The following is a 24368-nucleotide window of genomic DNA, read 5'->3' as shown; positions in this document are numbered from 1 at the left end:
CCCCCCCACAGGATGTGGAGTACCGCATAGGGAATAGAGTCAATAGAAATGTAACAGCTATATACGATGCCAGAGGTAGGAGATTGGGGGAGGGGGGTTATCACTTTGTGAGGGGTGTAAATGTCTAACTATTACATTGTTTTATACACCTAAAACTAATAAAAAATAAATAAATAAATACTTTTTAAAAAAGAACACTGGATTTCTTTAGATAAACACCCAGAAGTGGAATTGCTGTGTCATATGATGGTGATCATATTGTAAGGTATATAAATGTTGAATCACTATATTGTACACCTGAAATTAATAAAATATTGTATAGAACTATACTTAAATTAAAAAAAAACACTCAATATAATTATCCTTATTAACCATTTTTTTTGGAGCAAATAGTAACATAATCAGGGCAGTACTTATGGAAACTGTGATAATATGCTTCCCCAATGGATTATCAGCAAATGCTGACAGTCTCAGACCAAAACTGATGTTGTAAAATTGTGAAAATCAGCCAAAATAAAGCCCAGATGCAGATAACATAGAATTGTAGACTGCTAAAATTACAAGGGACCTTAGAGATACCATCCAACCCCATCATCTGTCACCTGGACCACCACACGAAGCCTGCTAACTGGTCTACAATCTCCACCTAGAAACCAAAACAATCTTTTAAAATTACAAATCAGATAGCATCACTTTCCCTTTTGAAGCTCTCCAATGACTTCCCAGTGGATTTCATTCTAATTGCAAGTATTCTGTGATGACCCATAGAACATGATTTGCCTCTCTCTCCAGTTTAATTTCCTACTACTTTCTCCTTCATTCACTACACCCAGCCACTCTAGCTTTCTTTTTAGCCCCTGAACATGTCCAGCTCATTCCCAACTGAGGGCCTTTGTACCTGTTCCTTCTTTTTCTTTTTTTTTTTTTTAAGATTTTTATTGGGGAATTGGGGAGGGGAAGAGTGTTGGGGAATTGGGGAAGGTGAACACTGTGCTTTTCCAGGACCCATCAGCTCCAAGTCAAGTTGTTGTCCTTCAATCTTAGTTGTGGAGGGTGCAAGCTCAGCTCTAAGTCCAGTCACCATTTTCAATCTAGTTGCGGGGGGGTAGGAGGGTGCATGATCCACCATCCCATGCGGGAGCTCTCACCAGCTGAGCCATCCTGCCACCTGTTGGCAGCTCAGCAGCAACTCAGCTCGGGCACAGCTCACTGGCCCATGTGGGATTTGAACTGGCGATGCTGTTGCTCAGAGCTTGCACTCTTAACCAACTGAGCCACTCGACAGGCCCCCTGTTCCTTCTTTATAAGATACTTTTGCCTCAGATATTCACGTGGCCACATTATTCTCATCATTCACATTTCTGCTCAAATGTCACCTCCTCCCAGCCTTTTCCTAGCCATTCTAGCTGAAGTAGTCTCCCACCACCATTATGAAATCACTACCTCATTATGCACTGTTAGTTACTTCATAGTATTTACTTCTATCTGAAATTATACTGTTGGTTATTTGTATGTTTATTGTCTGCCACCCTCAACTAGAATGTAATCTCCAGGGAAGCAGGAACTACATTTTTCTTGTTCACGATTTTATCCCCACCACCTAACACTATCTGGCACAGTAAAGTTTCCAATAAATATGTGAATAAATATTTGTTGAATAAATGAACACACAGACTTAGTGAGGGTCTCTAACCACCCATGAGTCATCAGAATCCTTATAAAGCTCCACAACAGTGACCAACTTCTTCAGAACATTAGAACTAGAAGACTTTTTGGCTTGAGGCAGTTGGGTAAAAACTAACAAGAATTTCTGTAGATAAACAGAGACAACAGGCTACTTCATGAAGTTATGCATTCATTCAATAAATAATTTGCTGTAGATAAAGTGATAAACGAGATGCACATGGTGCTGCCTTCAAGGAACTTACAGTCTACTGGGGTGGGCAGGCAGACATTAAAAGTAATTATAATAAAATGTAACAAATGTGAATAAATGTGATATAGCCATACAATGGAATATTATCCAGCAACAAAAAGGAACAAAGTACTGATACATGCTACAACATGGATGAACGTTAAGAAATTATGGTGAGAGGAGCCAGTCAAAAAGGTCACATATTGTATGATTCCATTTATATGAAATACTGTGAATAGGCAAATCTATAGTGACAGAAAGTAGATTCATGGTTTCTTAGGGCTGGGGGCTGGGGGGTGATAGCTAAAGGGCATGGCTTTTCTTTCTGAGGTAATGCAAATGTTGTGAAATTGACTGTGGCGAAGATGGTTACAGATATCTGTGACTATACCAAAAGCCACTTTGAATAGGTGATTTTTATGATATGTGAATTAGTCCTCAATAAAGATTGTTTAATATAACAAATGCTATGATAGAGCAAGTACATGAAACTACGTATACATAACCTAATTCAACAGTCAGAGAAGGCCTTTATAAAATAGTAACAGGATCTGAAGAATGACTAGAGGCTAGCCAAGTGAAAGGCATATTTAGGGTGAGGTAGGGGGCATCTAACAAAGTATAGGGCATGGGTGAAAACTTGGGAATGAAAGAAAGTCTAGCACTAGAAATAGTTCAGTACATCTGGAATGTAGAATAAAGGTAGCAAAGATAAGGCTGTGGAGGTAAAAAAGAATCAAATCATATATGCCTCAGGTCTATGAGAAGCCATTCAATAGTTTTAAGATAGAGGTGACAGGATGACATTTGCACTTGTTTGCTTCCATGTCAGAGATAAACGCATAATTCTATTCACCAAAGTGTTTTGGGACTCTTAGAGATTAAATAATAAAGTATCATGTTATTTACATATAATCACAATATAGAGTGAAATCGTTTTAAAGAACTCTAATAGTAGATAAGTGAATGAGTAAATATAAGTACTTAAAGGTTACTGCCAACATGAAAATATGTTTCTGCCAATACAACACAGCATAGTGGTTACAAATACAAACTTTGGAATCAGACCCTGCTTTAAATTACAGATTTGCCACTAATTAGGTGTGTAATCTTGAATAAATACTTAGCTACTCTGAAATGAAATAAGATGAGAAAGACAGTATCTAGTCCAAAGGATTGCTGTGAGTAAACAGATATGTTATCATGTATGGCACATAAGCATTCAATAAATGCTAGCTATTACTATATTATTGTGCCTTCTAGCTCCTCTTAGCCAACCTTCTTGAAAGAGTATTTTATACGTGTCTACTTATCCCCACTTCCTATGTGTTTGTCTCTTTCTTATTAGAATTACAGTGTCATGAAAACTGGGACTTTTTTGTTCACAAACCTAGAACAGTACCTGGCACATAAGACATTTAAACATTATGGGTAACTTGCAAAAACAAAAAAGACACTTGGATTTTTGTAGTGAATGAATGAATGATAAACGCTCCTCAATGTACTGCAGTCTGGCTTTCAGAAACACCAATCCAGCAAACCTCCTCTAGAATATATTACATCCAACAGATACTTTGCAGATACTTACACTGGATCTCTCTATTCCATTTGACATTAAATAATTACTCATCCCTTCTTGAAACTCATTACTCCCTTGGCTTCCATGACACTACTCTCTTCTAAGTTTCCTCACATCTTTTGAACTGTTACTTTCTGGTATCTTTCCTGGGCTCCTCATATGCCAAGTCTTTAAAAATTGGTATTTCGCCAGAGTTCCTTCCTTGGCCCTACTCTTCTCTCTATGCCAGTGATTGTCAAGTGGAAGGGTGAGGTATGAGAAATAGCAATGAGGCCTTTTGCCAAACTACTCCCCAGAGTCTGAGAATCACTGCCTCTGTGAATCACTAATAAGGGAAAGAGTTTTATAATACTCTAGTATACTAGGAAGGCAAAAAAGTTATGACCTCCTCTACCTTCTCTCCTTGCTCTTTCCCTCTACCATTATATGACACCTGTACACCAGTTGCCAAGGCTCTTAGCTACACTCCTGAACTCTCCCCTAAGTTAAGACTAAGATATCCAAATATATCCACTGGGTGTTCCTCTTACACCTCAAACTGAGCGTCTAACACTACGATGTCTCCCACAAAAACCTGTTCCTCTCCCTGTGATGCCTCTGTCAATGAATGTCACCACATGGTCACCATATGGTCACCACTTAAATGACATGTAAGTCTCATTAGGACAGTTCTTGATGTACAGTAAAGCACTCAACATATGAGTTATTATTACTCAAGATGCCACCATCTGCAAGGAGCCTATCCCAAACTTCCAAATTGGTCTAAAATTTCCTCCCATATGGGTCGGCCGAGTGGCGCGTTGGTTAAGAGCTGGCTTGCAATGCCAGAGGGCCCCAGTTAGGATCCCACATATGAGGGCCAGTGACACTGCCCTCCAAAGCTAAGATGATGAACAACAGCTAGACCTGGAGCTGGGCTGTCGTGAGTCACCGGCGACGGCAGGTGGGTTGCCCTGGGCTACCATGTGTAGCCAGCAGCCAGTGTGAGCGGCCAGCAGCCGCTGTGAGCAGCCGTCCAGAAGCGAGTGACTGGTCCACCTTGCCGGGGAAGAGCGCAATGATGGTGCCAACTTGGGCCAGTGAAGCAACGTCCTCCACAACTAGACTGAAGAACAAAAGGATAGCAACTTGTCTGTTCCCCTTCCCCCAATTCCCCAATTAAAAAAAAAATCTTTAAAAATAAATAAATAAATAAAATTTCCTCCCATAGATCCCTGAGTTTATCACTTACCAAGCTGTGTTATCTGTTTGTACACCTGTGGTACACTGTATTTTCTCTGTACCTACTAAAATGTTCCTGATATATAATTAATAGTTATTAAACTAAATTGAACCACAGAGAAACCATATGGCATATGGTTTTATGAAAATCATATTATGAAATATCATAATATTTCAGCCTCAAATTTGTTTTTTTTTGTATAAGTATTATCACCAGTGATTATATAATACATTTACGATATATTTAGCTTTCTACATGCATAACATAGCAGAAACTTTCAAAGCCAAAATATGAAAAATAGCACAATGGTGATCTGAAATTGAGTACCAGATTTTCTATAATAGGGTCCCCGTCTTATTTGAAGCAGGCAAATGTGGGATATATAAAGACATTTAATCAATAGTTATACATGGTGCTATTGACAAATGCATACTGCAGTCTCAAGCATTCAAAACTGGAGTAATAATATTAAGGACCAGTGTGCATCAGGTGATTGCCAAGGAACAGTTTTTCTACCTGGAAATTACTCTGAAAGGCTACGAAAATATACATAATGAGTCTTTCAACTTTAGAGTATGTAGTGACTAAGAATAAGGCTTGAAAGAAGGTCTGAGGCACCAGAGAAAATTAAAAATACAATCCAAGCCCACAATGTGCGTACCTTTAAAATACCATCCAAAGTACCCTTGTAGAGGTCTACATGTCCCACGATTGCCCTCTGGTTCATCATGCGAGTTCGAACTACATCAACTGGATTGGAAGCCAGAGCCCCAGCCAAGCCGCATGTAAAGCTGGAACTAAATATGAAAACTTTAAGACAATAGATTGCCCCACTCCCACCCTTGCCCACTAAACAGAAATGAGGCCAAACTTAAATGTACAATGAGTCAGACTCATCAGATAAAACCTGGCACTTGCCCTTCCATTACAATCTAAAGAGAAAGTAAATATTTTCTAAAGAGGCATCATTCAAAATCTGCCCCCTTCACTTTTCAATCTGAAACTCAGACAGCCTTTTTTTGTTAAAGGGGACAGTTTATAACTCTAGGAAGATCCCTAAGGAGGAAATATAATGCATCATGTATTAGTTACATAAATTTTTCAAACCACAGCACCATATGCCAAATGCATTTTAGTAAAATATCATAAAATTTGCAAGATAAAGAAAATGTAGGATGAGACTGGCAACGGTCACCAGCCCAAAACTGTGATTTCATTCCACAGGCCCTATAACATATCACTTGTTTTTTCCTGAATCTCATTGAGAGAAGTTTGCTTTCTGATCCAAAATTAATCAAAGCAAATAACACATGAGCTTATTAGATACAGAGGCTGTGTATGAGCAATTGCAAACCCTACAGAATTCTGATAGGCTGCTGTATTGGACACTGCCCCCTGGTACCAAAGTGCCCACAGAATCTGGGATGTATAATAAAGGTATCAATTCTACATGAGGATTTCAGTGAAAGATCTTTTTGTGCTCAAAATACTGGAAATACAGCATGAGCACAACTTATCATACTTACACAAAGTGAGTTAAAATTGTGTCTCCCATCACCCCTGACAATATTAAGTGCTTCTTTGTAATATCATAGACTGGTAGCTCTACTCCCACAACGATAGCAGCCCGCTGAGCAGTTGGGACGACACCCTAAAAAACATGAGTGACATTAGACTCTAAGGAAATACACAGGTAGTGACATAAGTCTAAAAGTGAACAAAATATGTTGGAAGTTAAAAAGTAACAGAAATTTCCAAGTCTAAAGTACAGAGGTGACTCTTTCAAATCAATGCCTAATACTGAAACACTCATAAATTACCAATTCACTGACTGTACTAAAGATAAACTCACTGACATGACACCCAAAGCACAAGTGATGAAAGAAAAAAAAATGGGTAAACTAAACTTATAACAATTAAATATTTTTGTGATTCAAATGATACCATCAAGAAAGTGAAAATACAACCCACAGAATGGGAGAAAATATTTGCAAATCATATATCTGATAAGACTAGTATCCAGAATATATAAATGACTCTTACAACACAATAAAAAGACAAACCCAATTAAAAAATGGGCAAAGATGTAAACAGACATTTCCTCAAAAAAGATACACAAATGGCTAATATGCACATGAAAAGATGTTCAACACCATCAGTCATTGGGGAAGGCAAATCCAAACCACAAAGACATAACACTACCCACCCACAAGAAAGGCAAAAGTAATACTTTAAAAAAAAGTGCTGGTGAGGATGTGGAGAAACTGGAACTCTTATACACTGCTGGTGGGAATGTAATATGAGGCAGCCACTGTGGAAAACACTGGCAATTCCTCAAAAAGTTAAACATAGAATTACTATATGATCCAACAATTTCACACCTAGATATTGGGTTGTCAGAAAAGTCATGACACATGTTTGTAACAGATGGCATTAGTTCATTTTTGGAAGTACTAGAGTCATTCACATCTATGTTATTGCTATGTCATTTGACAGCTGACAGTTCTAGCTTCATTCTAAAATAAATTGAGTGATTTGGTTGAGTTTTGGAGATTTTACAACAAGTTGAAGATGGAAGAGCAAACTGTGCAGTTTTGCCTTATTTTACTGTTTTACTTCCATAAAGGGAAAAACAGGCGTCAAGCTTGTGAAAAGTTGCATAAAGTTTACAGTGACAATGCTCTACAAGAACGTCAGTGCCACCGATGGTTAATAAAATTCCGTGCTGGTGATTTTGACCTCAAGGATGCTCCTCGGTCAGGGAGGCCCACCGAGGTTGGTGACAACAAAATAAAGGCATTGAACGAGTCAAACCCACGTTATACGACACGAGGGATTGCAGAAACATTGAACATCCATCATTCAAGCGTTCACGACCACCTGAAGAAGCTGGGATAGGTAAACAAGTGCGCAATGTTGGGGTTCCGTATGAACTTAAAGAAGTTCATTTGATGGTGCATATAAACATCTGCAATATACTCATTAAACGTGAGGAAAACAATCCTTTTTTGAAGCGACTGATAACTGGTGATGAGAAGTGGATTGTTTACAACAAGGTGGTCCCGACGTGATGATTCGCCTCAAACGACATCAAAAGCAGACATTCATCAGAGGAAGGTTATGCTCTCAGTGTGGTGGGATTTTAAAGGTGTCATGTTTTTCGAGCTCCCACCAAGGAACCAAACAATCAATTTGAATGTGTACTGTCGGCAATTGGACAGTTTGAATGAATCCATCATCCAGAAACGTCCAGAGCTTGTTAATTGTAAAGGAGTTGTGTTCCATCGTGACAATGCGAGACCACACACAAGTTTGATCTCCCGTCAAAAATTATTGGAGCTTGGATGGGATGTGTTGCCACACCCACCATTCTCGCCTGACCTTGCGCCATCAGACTTCCACTAGTTTTGCTCTCTTCAAAACTCCTTACGTGGTATAAAGTTCAATTCAGTTGAGGCTGTAAATCAGCACCTTGGTCAGTTTGTCAAAAGTAAAGACAGGTCCTCCTATGAACGAGGAATTATGAAGCTCACTGAAATATGGCAAAATGTTATTGAACAAAACGGGCAATATATCATTGATTGATCTTTGTTCTTTATATAAATAAATGACCTTTGAAAAACAGACAAAATACGTCATGACTTTTCTGACAACCCAATATATACCCAAGAGAACTGAAAACATATATTCGTGCAAAAACCTGTACACGAATACTCATAATAGCCAAAAAGTACAAACTACCCAAGTGCCTATTAATTGATGAAGGGATAAACAAAATGTGGTATATACATACAATGGAATTATTATTCAGCCATAAAAAGATATGAAGTACTGATAAATGCTAAACCATAGATGAAACTTGAAAACAGCATGCTACGTGAAAGAAGCCAGTCACAAAAGGCCAAATATTATATGACTCCAATTATATGAAATGCCAGAATTGGCAAATCTGTAGAAACAGAAAGTAGATTAGTGGTTGTCTAAGGCTAGGAAGGTTGGGGGACATGGGAAGTGACTGATAATCGGTATGTAGTTTCTTTTTGTGGTGATAAAAATGTTCTAAACTTAGACAGCAGTGAGGGTTGCACAAGTCTGTGAATATACTAAAAACCATCAAATTGTACACGTTAAGATGGTGGATTTTATTGTATGTGAATTTAAAGATGTTATAAAAATACAATAAAACCATGAAGCCAAAGTCAGTGGGGAGAGACGAGCTTCCAAGTTTAATTCACAGGATTTTAGGATATGTAGAAAGACAACGTTAGGATGACAGCAAAGATATAATGCAGCTAGGGAGAAAGCAAAGGCAAAAAGGGGTACTGCCTTACAAGTCCTCCTGTGGTAACACAACCAGTATTTCACTCACTAGCACAATGCTCCTATCACAGCTCACATTACAATGCAGGGCTGCTAGAGCATTAAAAGTCACGTTTTTGAAGAATACTAATGACACCTGAAAATATTTACGATATAACCTTAAAGAAGGCAAGACATAAAATTACACATAGTAGTATTCTAACCTGGGGAAAAAGTATACACACAAATGCCAAAATTTTGTGAAGGATTAGAGGAAAATACACCAAAATATATTTTTTCATCTGGGATTAGGATAACAGATAAGTTAATTTTCATTTTTAAGCCTTTCTATGTTTAAAAATTTCACAATGAATATTCTATAACTGTGTTTAAATGTCACTTAAAGTTAAAAATAACATACCGTGGGGACAACTGCTTTCTGGGATACCTGCTATATTAAAGCGTTCAATAACCTCTGAAATCCCTAACTCAGTTTATAAAGTGAAAGTGATGTAGCTGTGCTGTCATCAGATGTTTGATTCTGCTGATTGGGCTGTCTGGCCCAACAGTGCCTTCCTCTCAGGTCCTTCTACCTGCTTGACTCTGTTAGGAGATGACCTTTACAGAAGACTACTTTAGGGAACAACAAGACCTCAAGCTGGAGCCCATGGGCCAAATTCAGACCACAGACATGTTTTGTGTGGCCAAACAGTGTTTCTAGAAGGCTGAATTATCTGTCAACATATAAGAAACCAGGGCACTTCACATAAGGAACGCAGATTTCCAGCTTCTCTTCAAAGTCTGGAAAATTTGGCCACCCTGAACTCACATCGTGCCTGGCAGCAATGATCAGGGCAGTGCTCTTCAGTTACCACGGTCCCCACCACTCTACTGTCTCCAAATCTGGCATTAGTGCCAGCTACAGTTTATTATTGTACTCATGCTGTTATTTCTCACAATAGAGTTAGGAAGAAAGTGAAATGTTTCCAGTACCCATGTTGCAATCAAAGTAGGAAAATAAGATATACAAAAAGAGGACCATGTGTTTGAAGAAAAATGCAAACAAATTTCCTTGTTGAAATGAAGGAACACCGTATTTCCCCATGTATAAGACGCACCATTTTTCAAAAAATTTGGGGTCTAAAAACTGGGTGCATCTTATACAGTGGTTGTAGTTTTCTTTACTTGTATTTCCCGCTTTTTTGCGCTTGTTGTCTTTGCACTCAGTGTTTCGCACTTGTTACCGGTATATTACAATAGGTTATGTTTTGCCACGTTCTGCCCAGAAATGGCTCAGAAAAGATTTCTGTGCAGTGCTGAATTCAAGTTAAAAGGGATCCAGTTTGCAAAAGTGAATGGAAATCGTGCTGCTGAACGTAAGTTTGGTCCTCCTCCAACTGAGAAAACAATCGGAGACTGGCTACGGGAAAAAGAAACCCTGCTGAAAACGCCACGGCAGGAGAAGGCCATGAGAGGCAATATATGAAGACAGTGATTCGTCATCAGACACAGATGAGGACAAGCTAATAGTTGGGAGTTTTGACAGTGATGAGGAGTTGTATGAATTTTATGATGAATAACACTTGAGTTCAATAACTTTATGTAATACATTTTTTTCAAATTTCGGGCCCCAAAGTTAAGGTGCATCTTATACATGGGAACATCTTATACATGGGGAAATATGGTGATTCTCTATTTTAATATGCAAATAACACATTTGTGACAAAAGAATACATAATACAATGTATTTCACATCTTTACCTTACATGCATGGATGATGTGAGTAGCCTGAATCATAAAAGTAGCTATATTCAGTTCTTCAAAAAATTAAACATAGAATTACCACACAATCCAGCAATCCCACTTTGGGGTATATACATAAAAGAATTGAAGTCAGAGTCTTTGCACGCCCATGTTCATAGCACCATTATTCACAAGAGCCAAGATAGAAAAACAACCTAAGTGTCTGTTAACAGATGAACATATAAAAAATTTGTGGTATATACACACAATAGAATATTATTCAGCCTTAAAAAGGAAAGGAAGACTGACAGTTGTGACAACATGAATGAACATTGAGGGCATTACGCTAAGTGAAATAAGCTAGTCACAAAAGACAAATACGGTATGATTCCACTTATATGAGGTACCCAGAATAGTCAAATTCACAGAGACAGAAAGTAGAAGGGTGGTTACCAGGGGCTGAGGGGGGAAGGAGGGAGAGAAATGGGGAGTTATTGTTTAATGGGTACAGAGTCCCAGTTTTGCAAGATGAAAGAATTCTGGAGATTGGTTGTACAACAATGTAAATATACTTAACACTTCTGAACTGTACACTTAAAAATCGTTAAGATGGTAAATTTTATGTCATATGTAGATTACCATAACTATTTTCTTTAATTAAAAGAAAAGTTGCTATGTTCCCCTGACAAAATCTCCAATTCTATTTATTGCTTTGTCTTTCCTTTAGCATTAGTTTGTGAAAAAGTTCTAGTTAGTTCCATTTTCTGGTTTCAAATTAAACTAATCAAGAAAGTATACCCTGTTAAAAGAGCAAACCTTAAGGATCATTAATGGATGCTAAGACCATGGGGTAAAAGTTTATTAAGTAATAGGATACATACATGATGTTAGAATATCACCCTACAGATTACTTGCTAATTGGAAAGGAAGAAACAACTTATATTTTACAATGGTGAGATCTGGTGGAGATCATCTTACCAAGTAATCAAACTTGGCACCACTAACTGTGGGATAACCTAACATTATATTCCTCGTGCTGTGATGCAATATGAAATACAATATCACGCATGAAGTTCTCCTACCAAAAATGTGTAACATGAATCTAACCAAACCAAAAGACCTAACTTCAAGTTTACAGGAAACACAGGGGAAATGTGAGAAAACATTCTATAAGAAAGCTGGCCTGGTCTCATCAATAAAGGAAATTTGAATATGAGCTGGGTGTTAGGTATTAGGGACTTGCTGTTCATTTTCTTACGTGTGACAATGGTATTCTTATTATGTAGGAAAAGGTCCTTATTTTTAGGAGATGGATAATAAAGTATTTGGGGAATACCATGATGTGTACAACTTCCTTTCAAATAGTTTTGCAAAACAAAAAAAATTGTGTGTATGTATGTATATGTGAGTACACACACATAAATAGATAAAGCAAACATGGCCAAACTTCAACAGTTATTTAATCCATGTATGTAGGTGTTCATTGTGCTGTTCTTTCAACTTTTCCATATGTTTGAAAATTTTCATAGTAAGAATTTGGGGAAAATTATAAAGGAAGAAAAAAAGTAAAGCTCTCTTTTATAAGAGTCTATTGATAGATTTCCCATTCTACTCTCTCTGCATATTCTACTACTAGTTTAACTTAATTTTACAATCTTAAATGATTAAAATAGTATAAACTGTTATAGAGACAACAACAACCAAAAAACAAAAACAAAGTATGGATAGACTGAAGATAATATGACAAAATATTAACAGTGATTATCTCTAGGTAGTGGAACGTACAGGATTTTTTCTCTTTTATACATTTTCTCAGTATATTATAGTGCATCTTTTTCCTTTTACAAGGTGAAAAAAATTGTTATAGGTAAGAACTTTAGAACATAAGCACTACAGAGACTATCATAAACAGATGCTGTGGTTAGTACAAACCTGGCAAAAATATATTGTATTGGGTTGTCGGAAAAGTCATGAGACGTATTTTGTCTGTTTTTCAAAGGTCATTTATTTATATAAAGAACAAAGATCAATCAATGATATATTGCCCGTTTTGTTGGATAAACTTTTGCCATCTTTCAGTGAGGTTCGTAATTCCTTGTTCATAGAAGGACCTGTCTTTATTGGCAAAAAAATGACAAAGGTGCTGATTTACAGCCTCATCTGAATTGAACTTTATACCATGCAACGAGTTTTGAAGAGACCGAAACAAGTGGAAGTCTGACAGCGCAAGGTCAGGAGAGTTTGGTGGGTTTGGCAATACATCCCATCCAATTTGACAGGTGATCAAACTTGTGTGTGGTTTCGCGTTGTCGCGATGGAACACAACTCCTTTACGATTAACAAACTCTGGACGTTTCTGGATGATGGATTCATTCAAACTGTCCAATTGCTGACTGTACACATTTGAATTGATTGTTTGGTTCCTTGGTAGGAGCTCAAAAAACACGACACCTTTAAAATCCCACCACACTGAGAGCATAACCTTCCTCTGATGATTATCTACTTTCAATGTCATGTGAGGCGAATCATCACGTTGGGACCAAGGATGTTTGCGCACCACATTGTTGTAAACAATCCACTTCTCATCACCAGTTATCAGTCGCTTCAAAAAAGGATCCTTTTCCTCACGTTTAATGAGCATATTGCAGATGTTTATACGCGCAGTCAAATGAAGTTCTTTCTTTGAGTTCATGCAGAACCCAAACATCGAGCTTGCTTATGTATCCCAGCTTCTTCAGGTGGTCTTGAATGCTTGAGTGATAAATGTTCAATGTTTCTGCAATCTCTTGTGTCATGTAATGTGGGTTTAACTTGATCAATGCATTTATTTTGTTGTCATCAACCTCGGTGGGCCTCCCTGACCGAGGAGCGTCATTGAGATCAAAATCACCGGCATGGGGGCCGGCCAAGTGGTGCATTGGTTAAGAGTTGGCTTGGGACACCAGCTCTGAGCAGCAGGGCCCCGGTTAGGATCCCACATATGGGCCAGTGACGCTGCGCTCTCTACAGCTAAGATGGTGAACAACAGCTCGACTCGGAGCTGGGCTGCCGTGAGTTGCTGGCAATGGCATACGCTGCAGTGGGGCTGGCCAGCAACTGGTGTGCACTTTCGTGAGGTGCTGTGAGCCACCGTGAGTGGCCGTCCAATGGCCGGTGAGTGACGGCCTAACCTGGGAAGAGCACAATGATAATACCATGGGCCAGTGAAGCGACGCCCTCCACAACTAGACTGAAGAACAAAAGGACAGCAACTTGTTTGTTCCCCTTCCCTGATTCCCCAATGCTGTTCCCCTCCCCCAAATCCCCAGTGAAATCTAAAAAAAGAAATCACCAGCACAGAATTTCATGAACCATCATTGGCACTGACGTTCTTGTAGAGCACTGTCACTGTAAACTTTATGCAACTGTTCACAAGCCTGATGTGCACTCTTCCCTTTACTGAAGTAAAATATGGCAAAAATGCACAGTTTGGTCTTCCATCTTCAACTTTTAAAATCTACAAAACTCAACCAAATCGCTCAATTTTTTTTAAAATGAAGCTAGAACTGTCAGCTGTCAAATGATATCCATAGCAATAACATAGATGCGAATGACTCTAATACTTCTAAAAATGAACTAGCGCCATCTGTTGCAAAAATGCGTCATGACTTTTCCAACAATCCAATATACTGATGAACTAAATTCACTGTGAATTTCAACAAACCAAAATTGCTATCTCAAATAATGTAATGACTGTTCTCATACATACAACCCCCAAACATTAAGCAGAAATAAAGATGACTGATAAGTGTGGGTCCTGTCATAGGTGATAAGAACTTCTTGCCTTATTTTTTGGGTTACCAAGAACCTTACACATATAAAACAACAATCCACAATTTTATGACTTTATATAAAAGCTATTCTTTGCAAATTCTAGGATCTGAGTATAGAATAACACTAGGAAAAGAGTACTCACCCTCCACAGACCCTTGGTACCTTCTTGTCGGTATATATCAATGAAGCTGCCAATCATGCTTCCTTGGAACAAACTTCCTTGAGCCTGCATTCGAATCTAAAATATGAAGAGGCAAACATTTGGTTTTGACACAGAGAACCAAAATGAGATGTTTCACTCAAAATTAAGAAAACATTACTTGGGAATTATCAGAAAAATCAGACTGGTATAATTATGGAATTAATGACTTAAACTATATATAGAAAGAATGTAAATTGTGTCAAAGTGTATCTTATAAAGATGATTTTATCATCCTCACATTTCCCATACTAAGTCCGTCATTTCTGGAGTTGGAAGAAAATTTGGGGAAAAGAGAGAACAATTACTCAGTGAAGGTAGAAAACAATTCATTTAAAATATGATTAGTTTAGTTAAAAATTAAAAGCAGTCTACATGCCCAAAAACAACAAAGGATTGGTTGCATAAATTATGGTACATCCATCCATTTAATGAAATACTATGCAGCCATAAAATTTTGTTGTAGAATATTTACTGACATTGAAAAATGGCAACAATTAATTGCTGAATAAAAAAAGGTTTTAAAGTAGCGTTTATGGTATATCATTTTTATTAAAAGCATGTACACTTAAAAATAACCATATGCATAACAAAGAGACTGGATAAACATACATACCCAAATGTTGGCCGTGGTTTAAGTCTGAGTGATGAGGCTACCCTGAACATTTTTCTCTTTTGTGTTTTTTTCTGCCTTCCACTTTTTTCTACATTACACATGCATTCCTTATGTAATTATAAAAAGCAAAAATATTTTAAAATATAATTTTAAGCTTACAAGACCTTAAATTGACTTTTATTTGTAAAAAGCATGATACTATATTCTGCAAAGTGGCCTTTGAGAGGCACAAGAAAGGAGATATAATACTAAAATGCCATGTGCAAGATTTGGTACAATTTCCCACTGACTCTGCATACATAGAATCACAGTAGTTAGCCACTAAATACTAGTGGCCCAAATGTAGGCCTGATTTTCATGAAACACAACTTTTCAATAAATGTCATGTAACAGCAACATGTTTTTACGTGGAAATTCAACTGCTACTATTACAAGTTTTAAAATAAAAACCTAACCCAAATTAAATCAGAATAGAAACTATCACAAAGACAAATTGAAACCACAAATTCCCTATGCTAAGTAGAAGACTTCTTTTTTTAAATTTTTTATAGCATTGTGGTCAGAGAAGATGCTTGATATGATTTCAATCTTCTTAAATTTAAGACTTCTTTAAAGCGGTGATTCCTGAGCAGGGTTCAGACTAGGGTGAAGCAAGCATGGCACTTTCCTCAGGCACAAAATGTAGGAAGGGGATGCAAAAAAACTCAGTAATTCAATTAAATAATATCTTAATGCAATATTTTAAAATCTCAAAATTAATGCACAAAAATCCAAATTAATACACCATGAACCAAATATCAAAATTGTAACTAAAGACAGGCTCCAACAGGAAAGGATTAGGGTGAAGTAAGACAAATTATACAAAATACTGATATTTTTTTGTTCATTACTGATTTTTGCATTCATTTTAACTTTTGAAAAATGTTGCATAAAATGTTCCTCCTCTTGATTACTGAGTTTTTTGGTGCCCCCTTACATTTTATACCCAAGGAGCATACCTCACTTGTCTCATCTTAGGCCTGGCCCTGTTCCTGAGCAGTCCTGAACGATAAATTCATAAGGAAAGTGGGGAAAGGCAGTGAGGAAGAAAGAAATACATGCACAAAGTCAAGGAAGCAACATACAGCAGGTCAGAGAAAGAGCTGTCCAAGGATAAGTAAAACGATTGAACAGCGCAACTGTGATTATAAATCCTATATTGACTGGTATTGTCACAGTCTAAAATTGTGACTAACCCATCCCCGCTGCACCACTCAACCCTACTAGATGTAAGAAAGGAAAAGGTAGACTGTAGCATTGGTCAATGCTTTTAACTATACCAGACAAGTCAGAGAGACAGTAAGTTGAAGCCAGTCACTTAGGTGATTAAGTCTATGATTCAGATAGATAACAAAGGACGCTTTAGGGAGTTAAGTATTATTGTCCTGGAAAAGCAAATTCTAACACGTGTAATTATATTGCAAGTACTTTTGAATTTTAGGATAAGTCAATTCTCTTCATAAATACTTGTTCTGTAAATTGCAAGTGATATAAACATTCTATAGCTAAATTACTCTCAATTTAATCCAGAAAGATCATTTCATCTTTTCTCCATCAACCACCACTGGTGTCTTTCATGTATGTTGTTTTTCAAGTCACACTCTTTGTTCTCAAAACTCTCTGAATTGCAATCGATCTCTCTTCCACTAACCTACCTGCCTGTGGTTTCAAATAATTAATGCGTATGTCCTCTTATTTTCTTATCACATTCTAAAACAATTATTAAAAACTTGGGATTCTCTCACATATTTTATCATATATTTAGTGCTTCTAATTAATCATACTTTAATTAATCATAAGTTTAAGTTAAATACAAAATGTTTACCATTTAATGAGATAAAATAAGATGAAGACTGATATTAAAATAAATGTTTTATTTGTTTTAATAAAATCTGAAAGAAATCCTATTATATTTCAAAAACTCAGCAACAGTAACTATCCTGTTCTGCTTCTGAATTCAGAATATCCCAAAACAAGTCAAAATATACCATTTTTAAAGCCAAACCTCACTCTTAATAGAAATATGGATAAGATAGGTAAAGATAGAGGCATTATAGACTTAAGGTACCTCAAATAGTAATTAAAGGAGTCTTCTCTAAAAACTGTATTTCACTTTATCCCTTTGTTTGATATCCCAGGTTACACCACAGGTCAATATACAATACTAAGCTTTGGAATGGGTCGGGGGAAATGCCTTTCTTTTGTAAAGTGAAGAATGGAATATTATAAACACAAGTTCACTCTCAGATCACTTTTAGAAAATAGTACAAATGAAAGTAGGGGATCTGGAAATTGATTCCTTTAAAATCACATAGCCCTTGGACAGAACATGTAGAAGTTTACATATTCTAGTTTGAAGAGCAATGAATTAATGGGTATCATAACAAAATGATCACTATTTATTAAGCATCTACTAGTTACCAAGTAAAATGATAGGCAGGTTGACATATATTATCTCTAATCCTTAACAACTCTATGCAATAAGTACTAAATTATCTTCATTTTACAAATTAGGAAACTGAGGCTTAAAATAATTAACTGACTTGCCCAAAGTTTTATAGCTGGCAAGTGACAGAGTGAGGATCTAAACCCAAATCTGACTCAAAAGTTCATGCTCTTTTCACATCACACTGCATACATCCAACACTACCAGGCCTCTCTTACCTTTAGTACATCAGTAGGATTGGCTATAGTGGAAGATATCACTCCTGATACTACCCCACAGATCATATTAATTAGAAGAGTTTCATCTGTAAAAAAGAACAAATAAAGAAGGGAAGGTCTGCTTGTATTAGGTACCCGTTTCTAAGAAAAGAGTTATCAGAGGAAAGGAACCCGAGTCAGAGAAATGACTGTAGAAATGAACTACAAAGCTTATGAAAATAAGCAAATATTTCTAGAACCCAAATCAGTACTGAAACACACATTATTCTTCTGTTGTTGTTTTTTTGCATTGGTCATTTTCATTTTATTACAACTGACGTCATACATATCAGGTCCAACTGGAACTTTTTTGTTGTTTTTTTAAATAAAATTATTGTAATTTAAAAAAATATATTTATTTCATTTTTCAGTTACAAATGTCATTCAATATTATTTTATATTAGTTTCAGGTGTACAGCATAGTTGTTAGACATTTATATAATTTATGCAGTGATTCCCCCAATTAATCTAGTACACCCCTGGCACTATATACATAGTTCTTGCAACATTATTGATTGACTATATTCTCTATGCTGTACTTTACATACCCATGACAATTCTGTAAGTGCCAATTTGTATGTTTTTTAAATTTTTTATTAAATTTATTGGGGTAACATTGGTTAGTAAAATTATATAGGTTTCAAGTGTACATTTCTATACAACTGCCAATACAACACATAAGTTCAGAATGTATTTCCCCTTCAATCATTTCAAACATCTAAAGAAAATGGTTTTTAAGTCTTTTTTTCTGAAGAATCATCAACTCTAAAGATGCAGTAACTGAATGTTAAAAGATAAACTCATTGTCAAATACCAAAAATCATCTAAATATTAATTTTGACTGACCTTTCTACCTACTAACCTGTATTTACTTACAGAAGGTTCTGTAGACAAATGTGAAAAACTAGTCATTTGAAACAAAATCCTCTCAGCTAACAAAAACAAAACAAAAAACCCCACAGAGCATGTTGTTTTAAATTGAGAGTTCAATCTTTACAACACTTCCTCACCATGAAGAGCCCATGAATAGAAACTAGATAAATCCAAGTGAAGAATCTGTAAAAGAAAATTACTTTAGGAAGAGAATTACTCTAAGAAGAGGCTCCAGAAAAAGTTGATTTAGGACAATAAAGCAATTCAAGGGACATTACTAACCAAAAGGCTCTCCAACTGTCCCCAACCATGCAACAGACCCAGGCTCATGGTAAAATAACCATTTAGACAGCATCAGGCTGGAAACGTTGCAGCAGCAAATAGAGAGACATATGATAATGCTGAATGTGGGTAAGGTGGCCACAGGTACATCAGAATCTAGAATAGCCTAAAAATTACTCCACCTAACAAAAGCTTATCAAAATCAGCAGCTAGAGAAGTCCTTATAACTGAAGTCCTCTTGTTGATAAGGACAGCATTAATTTTCTGGGCAAGCTTGTTCCATGTTCCCTCTGTGTGACCACTTTTTTTTTCTTTGATAGGAAAACTGACAAACTTGAAGAGCATATACATATAACACTTCTACAAAGATTAATCCTAAGTCATTACAAGCTCACTTTGTCCTTGAAATGACCATTACCCATTCTCAGGCATCCCATGATGAACACTTCTCACTAAGCATGATTTCAATATTCACTTAGAGCAGCAGTTCTCAACCTGTGGGTTGCGACCCCTTTGGGGGTCAAATGACCCTTTCACAGGGGTCACCTAAGACCATCGGAAAACAAAAATATATTTACATTATGATTCATAAGAGTAGCAAAATTACAGTTATAGAGTAGCAACAAAAATAATTTTATGGTTGGGGGTCACCACAACATGAGGAACTGTATTAAGGGGCCGCGGCATTAGGAAGGTTGAGAACCGCTGCCTTAGAGTATTACCCCAAATGAAAATAAGGAGTCTATACTAACCTTCTAAACGGTCTACAAATAACCTCTTCAAGCTTTGGTAAATGCCAATTTTAATGGTGCCATATGATGCCTGTCTTAGTAAGGCAGGAGCGATTCTGCCAAAAAAGAAATAATATAAAATTCAATTAAACTCAACATGGAATTGCAAATTATAACATATCTAGACAGTCTACTTATTTCCATTACCCACCTCATTTCACCCAACAACAGCAGAATACACATTTTTTCAAGCACCAATGGAACATTCACTAAGAAAGCATATTTGGGTCACAAAACAAAGCTCAACAAATTTTTAAAACTTTAAATCTGGGGCTGGCCGAGTGGAGCGCTGGTTAAGAGTTGGCTTGGGGGCCGGCCGAGTGGCTCAGTTGGTTAAGAGCTTGCCCAAGAGTTTGACCTCTGAGCAACAGCTCGATTCCTGGCCTGAGCTGAGCAGCCGCTGAGCTGCCAACAGGTGGCAGGATGGCTCACCAAAAAAAAAAAAAAAGAATAAATTTGGGACCCAGTTCGGATCCCACATGTGGGCCACTGACGCTGCCAGCGCCTTCTACAGCTAAGATGGTGAACAAAGGCTTGACCTGGAGGTGGGCTGCAGTGAGTCACCGGTGACAGCGTAGGCTGCAGCCCCTGCTGTAGTGGGCTGCCATGAGCTACCATGAGTGGCTGGCAGCCAGCCTGAGTGGCCGGCAGCCAGGGTGAGCTGCCATCCAATGGCCAGCGAGTGACTGCCTCACCCAGGAAGAGTGCAAGGATAATACCAACACGGTCCAGTGAAGCGACGCCCTCCACAACTAGACTGAAGAACAAAAGGACAGCGACTTGTCTGTTCCCTCCCCCAAATTCCCAATAAAATCTTAAAAAAGAGAGGTAAAAATTTAAATCTGTATATTGCTTTGGGTAATATGGCCATTTTAACTATGTTAATTCTTCCAATCAATGAACACGAAATGTCTTTCCATTTCTTTGTGTCTTCTTCAATGTCTTTTAAAAATGTCCTATAGTTTTCAGTGTATAGGCCCTTCATAGCCTTGGTTAAGTTTATTCTTAAGTATTTTATTCTTTTTGTTGCAATTTCAAAAGGAATTTTTTTTTTTTTAATTTCTTTTTCTGAGATTTCATTGTCAGTATACAGGAATGCAATGGACTTTTGCAGGTTGATTTTGTAAGGACAATTTTACTGTATTCCTTTATTGTTTCTAATAGCTTTTTGGTGGAGTGTTGGAGGCTGTGGAGAAAAAGGAACCCTCATACACTGTTTGTGAGAATGCAGATTGGTGCAGCCACAATGGAAAGCAGTGTGGAGGTTCCTCAAAAAAAAATAAGAATAGAATTACCATATAACTCAGCAATCACTCTCCTGGGGATATACCCAAAAAATCTGAAAACATTTATCTGTAAAGATATATGTGCTCTGATGTTCACTGCAGCTTTATTTACGATGGCCAAGACATGGAAACAACCAAAGTGTCCTTCAATAGATTATTGGATAAATACGATATGGTATATATACACAATGGAATACTACTCTACCATCAGAAAAGATGAAATAATACCATTTACAACAAAATGAATGGATCTTTAGATTGTTATATAAGCGAAATAAGTCACACAGAAAAAGTAGAGAACCATATGATTTCACTGATATGTGAGATATAAAACTGAAAACAACAAAAGAACAAGACAAACAAATAAACAAAAACTCATAGACACAGGCAATAATTTAGTGGTTACCAGAGGGTAAGGGAGGTAGGGGTGGTAGATGAGGGTAAACAGGGTCAAATATATGGTGATGGAAGGAGAACTGACTTTGGGTGATGAACACACAATATGATATATAGATGATATAGTACAGAATTGTATGCTTGAAACCTATGTAATTTTACTAACCATTGTCACCCTAATAAATGTTCATTTAAAAAATTAAATAAATTTAAATCATATAGAGTATGTTCTATGATCATAATGGAATTAAAACCAGAAATCAATAAGGAAAATCCTCAAACACTTGGAAATTAAACAAAACACTTCTAAACAATCCATGGATCACAGAAGTCTCAAAGAAAATCTAAAAAAATACATAGAACTGAAAAACATAGAGCATAAAATAAAAATTCAACCTATTAAAATCTGTGGGATGCAGCCCAAGCAGTGCTGAAAGAAAAATTTATAGCACAGACATGCTTACATTAGAAAAGAGGGAAAGTCGCAAATCAGTAATCTAAGTTCTGACCCTAAGAAATAAGAAAAGGAGCAAAATAAACTCAAAGCAAGCAGAAGAAAGGAAATAATAAAAGCATAAATTAATAAAATTGAAATGAGAAAATAGAGAAAAAATGAATCAAAAGGTTCTTTTTGAAAAAAAATCAATAAACAATAAAGCTCTGGCAAGGCTAACAGTAATAGAGAGAAGATATAAGTCACCAATATCAGGAAAGAAATAAAGAATAACACTACAAATTCTGCAGCCATTAAAAGGATAATAGGGGAATACTATAAGCAACTTTATGCTCATAAATTCAACAACTTGGAAAAAATGGACTAATTCCTTGAAAACCACCAACTACCGAAACTCAATCAAGATGAAATAGGGACTTCTGGTAAGATGGCAGAAGAGACAAACATTGTGCCAACTGTCTCCGAGGATCACACCAAAATTACAAATAATTTATACAACATTCAACCTCGGAGTCCCCTGAAAATTGGATGAACACAACTTCTAAATGAAGGACTTAAAGGGGAAAGCATGTCAAGTCTGGTAGTAGGGGTGGAGACAAGAGAGTGCTAACCCCATGAGGGACACCTCAGCGGTGGGGAGGCTTCTCTGGTTGGGAGAGAGACCCTCCGGCCCCACACCGTGCTCACCAGCCCAGAGTTACTTTGCTGGGAAGAGGAGTTCTATGATAGCTGGAAGTAGAAATTAGTGAGGACTCTCTTTGCTCAACTCCGTGAGGCTGAGAGCAGCTAGAGAATCAGTGGAGCCGGCAAACGGACTGGCTCGCTAGTGAACACTCACCTGCTTCCTGGTGGAGGGAGTAGCTGTGTGAGCGGGGCTCAGGAGCCTCCGGAGAAGGACTGAACTTAGCGCCTTTGGCGCAGGAGCTGGAGGTTTGAGTACCATTGTTCCCCTGGTGTGGAGCTTGCACACGACTGGTGTACAGGAGGGCGCCATTTTTTCAGGGTTGGGCCCTCCCACAAGGGGTCAGGTCTGGGACATTGGTCTGGTGGAATTGGCACAGGAGTGCGTGTGTGCGTGCGTGCGTGCGCATGCAGCCTTGGATTCCCACCCTCCGCACTGTTTGTGCTACGTAGCCAGGGAAACGCTTGACAGGCGCGCTCTGGCTCCAACAAGCTGTTCATTGAGACACGGGAGTGCGCAACTAGCCTTGGGTCCCCGCTCTCCGCACTGCACGTGTAGAGCTGCCAGGCTGGCAATTGGCTGTCAGGCTGTTTGGCCTGATCTGCAAGCAGCTGATTGGGACAGGCTGAGAATGGAAGTATTCCTGGGAGTGTTAGGCAGAGAGCTGTGTGCCTGTGTGATCCGGCCAGGGCATTCCTGGTGCATTTCTGTGGGCTGGTTGCCAGTGTAGGAGTGCCTGCTGCTCTGACTTGGTGGGGGCCACTGACCACACCATGTGGTGCCTTGGGGGCCTGCCCCGCCCACCTAGAGCTGTGCTGCCAGGGGCACCCTGAGACCCTGGTGCCTGGCTCCCACTTCCGCAGGCCACAGAGGGGTTTTTGCAGCAGCAGACAGCCCGCAACAACCTGTGAAGATTTTTGGTGGTGAGCATGGTTCCAGAGCACACAGTAGCTAATTGCAGGAAGCTCACTTCAAGCCTGAGAGGGAGGCCAACACATGATACGTTGACCCCTTCTCCCAACATAGCAGGTGCTGAGTCGCCCAGAGACTCTCGATTGCTGAGCAAGTGGCATGCACATTAAAGTTGGCTGAGAGCCTTTTTAAATTTCTTTTTTCCTTTCTTTTTCTACTTTTTTCTTCCCCCTTCTTTTCTTTATGATTACTTTTCCTTTTATCTTTCATCTCTTTGTGCCTTTTCCATTTTTTTCTTTCATCTGCTTTGTTTTTGTCTTTGTTTCTCAGAATTGTTTATCTGGATATTGCTTTGGTCACTATTTTTCTGTCTTTTTCTCCTGTTTTTGTTTGAGTTTGTGTCTCTTTTATATACTTTTGTTTCTCCTGACTGCTAATTGCTTAAAGAGTTTCTCTGGGAGTATATTTGTCTTTTGCAGCTCAACCTGGAGCTGGGCTGTCCTAAGTCAACGGTGATGGCATAGGCTGCAGCCCCTGTGGCAGTGGGTTGCCATGGGCTACCGT

At 37.9% G+C, this 24368-nt stretch overlaps 1 protein-coding gene across 7 annotated transcripts in view; it reads right to left on the bottom strand.

Annotated features, from left to right (window-relative positions):
* SLC25A14 (solute carrier family 25 member 14) overlaps positions 1–24368 on the bottom strand; it is a 48712-nt gene that overhangs the window by 4901 nt on the left and 19443 nt on the right. For all 7 annotated transcript variants that reach the window (XR_002125283.1, XM_019653951.1, XM_019653946.1 and 4 more), the window contains 5 exons: positions 20036–20130; positions 18090–18175; positions 14714–14809; positions 6243–6367; positions 5378–5513 (listed from right to left, as the gene is read on the bottom strand). Coding sequence is in view for 6 of the 7 variants with exons in the window: in XM_019653951.1 (XP_019509496.1) it covers positions 5378–5513; positions 6243–6367; positions 14714–14809; positions 18090–18175; positions 20036–20130 (538 nt within the window). In the remaining variant the exon portion in view is untranslated. The remainder of the gene's footprint in view (positions 1–5377; positions 5514–6242; positions 6368–14713; positions 14810–18089; positions 18176–20035; positions 20131–24368) is intronic.

Source organism: Hipposideros armiger, unplaced genomic scaffold (assembly GCF_001890085.2).
Source record: "Hipposideros armiger isolate ML-2016 unplaced genomic scaffold, ASM189008v1 scaffold_210, whole genome shotgun sequence".
Lineage (NCBI taxonomy): Eukaryota > Metazoa > Chordata > Mammalia > Chiroptera > Hipposideridae > Hipposideros > Hipposideros armiger.
Note: the sequence above shows the minus strand (reverse complement) of the source record. Positions and strands in the feature narration are given on the sequence as shown.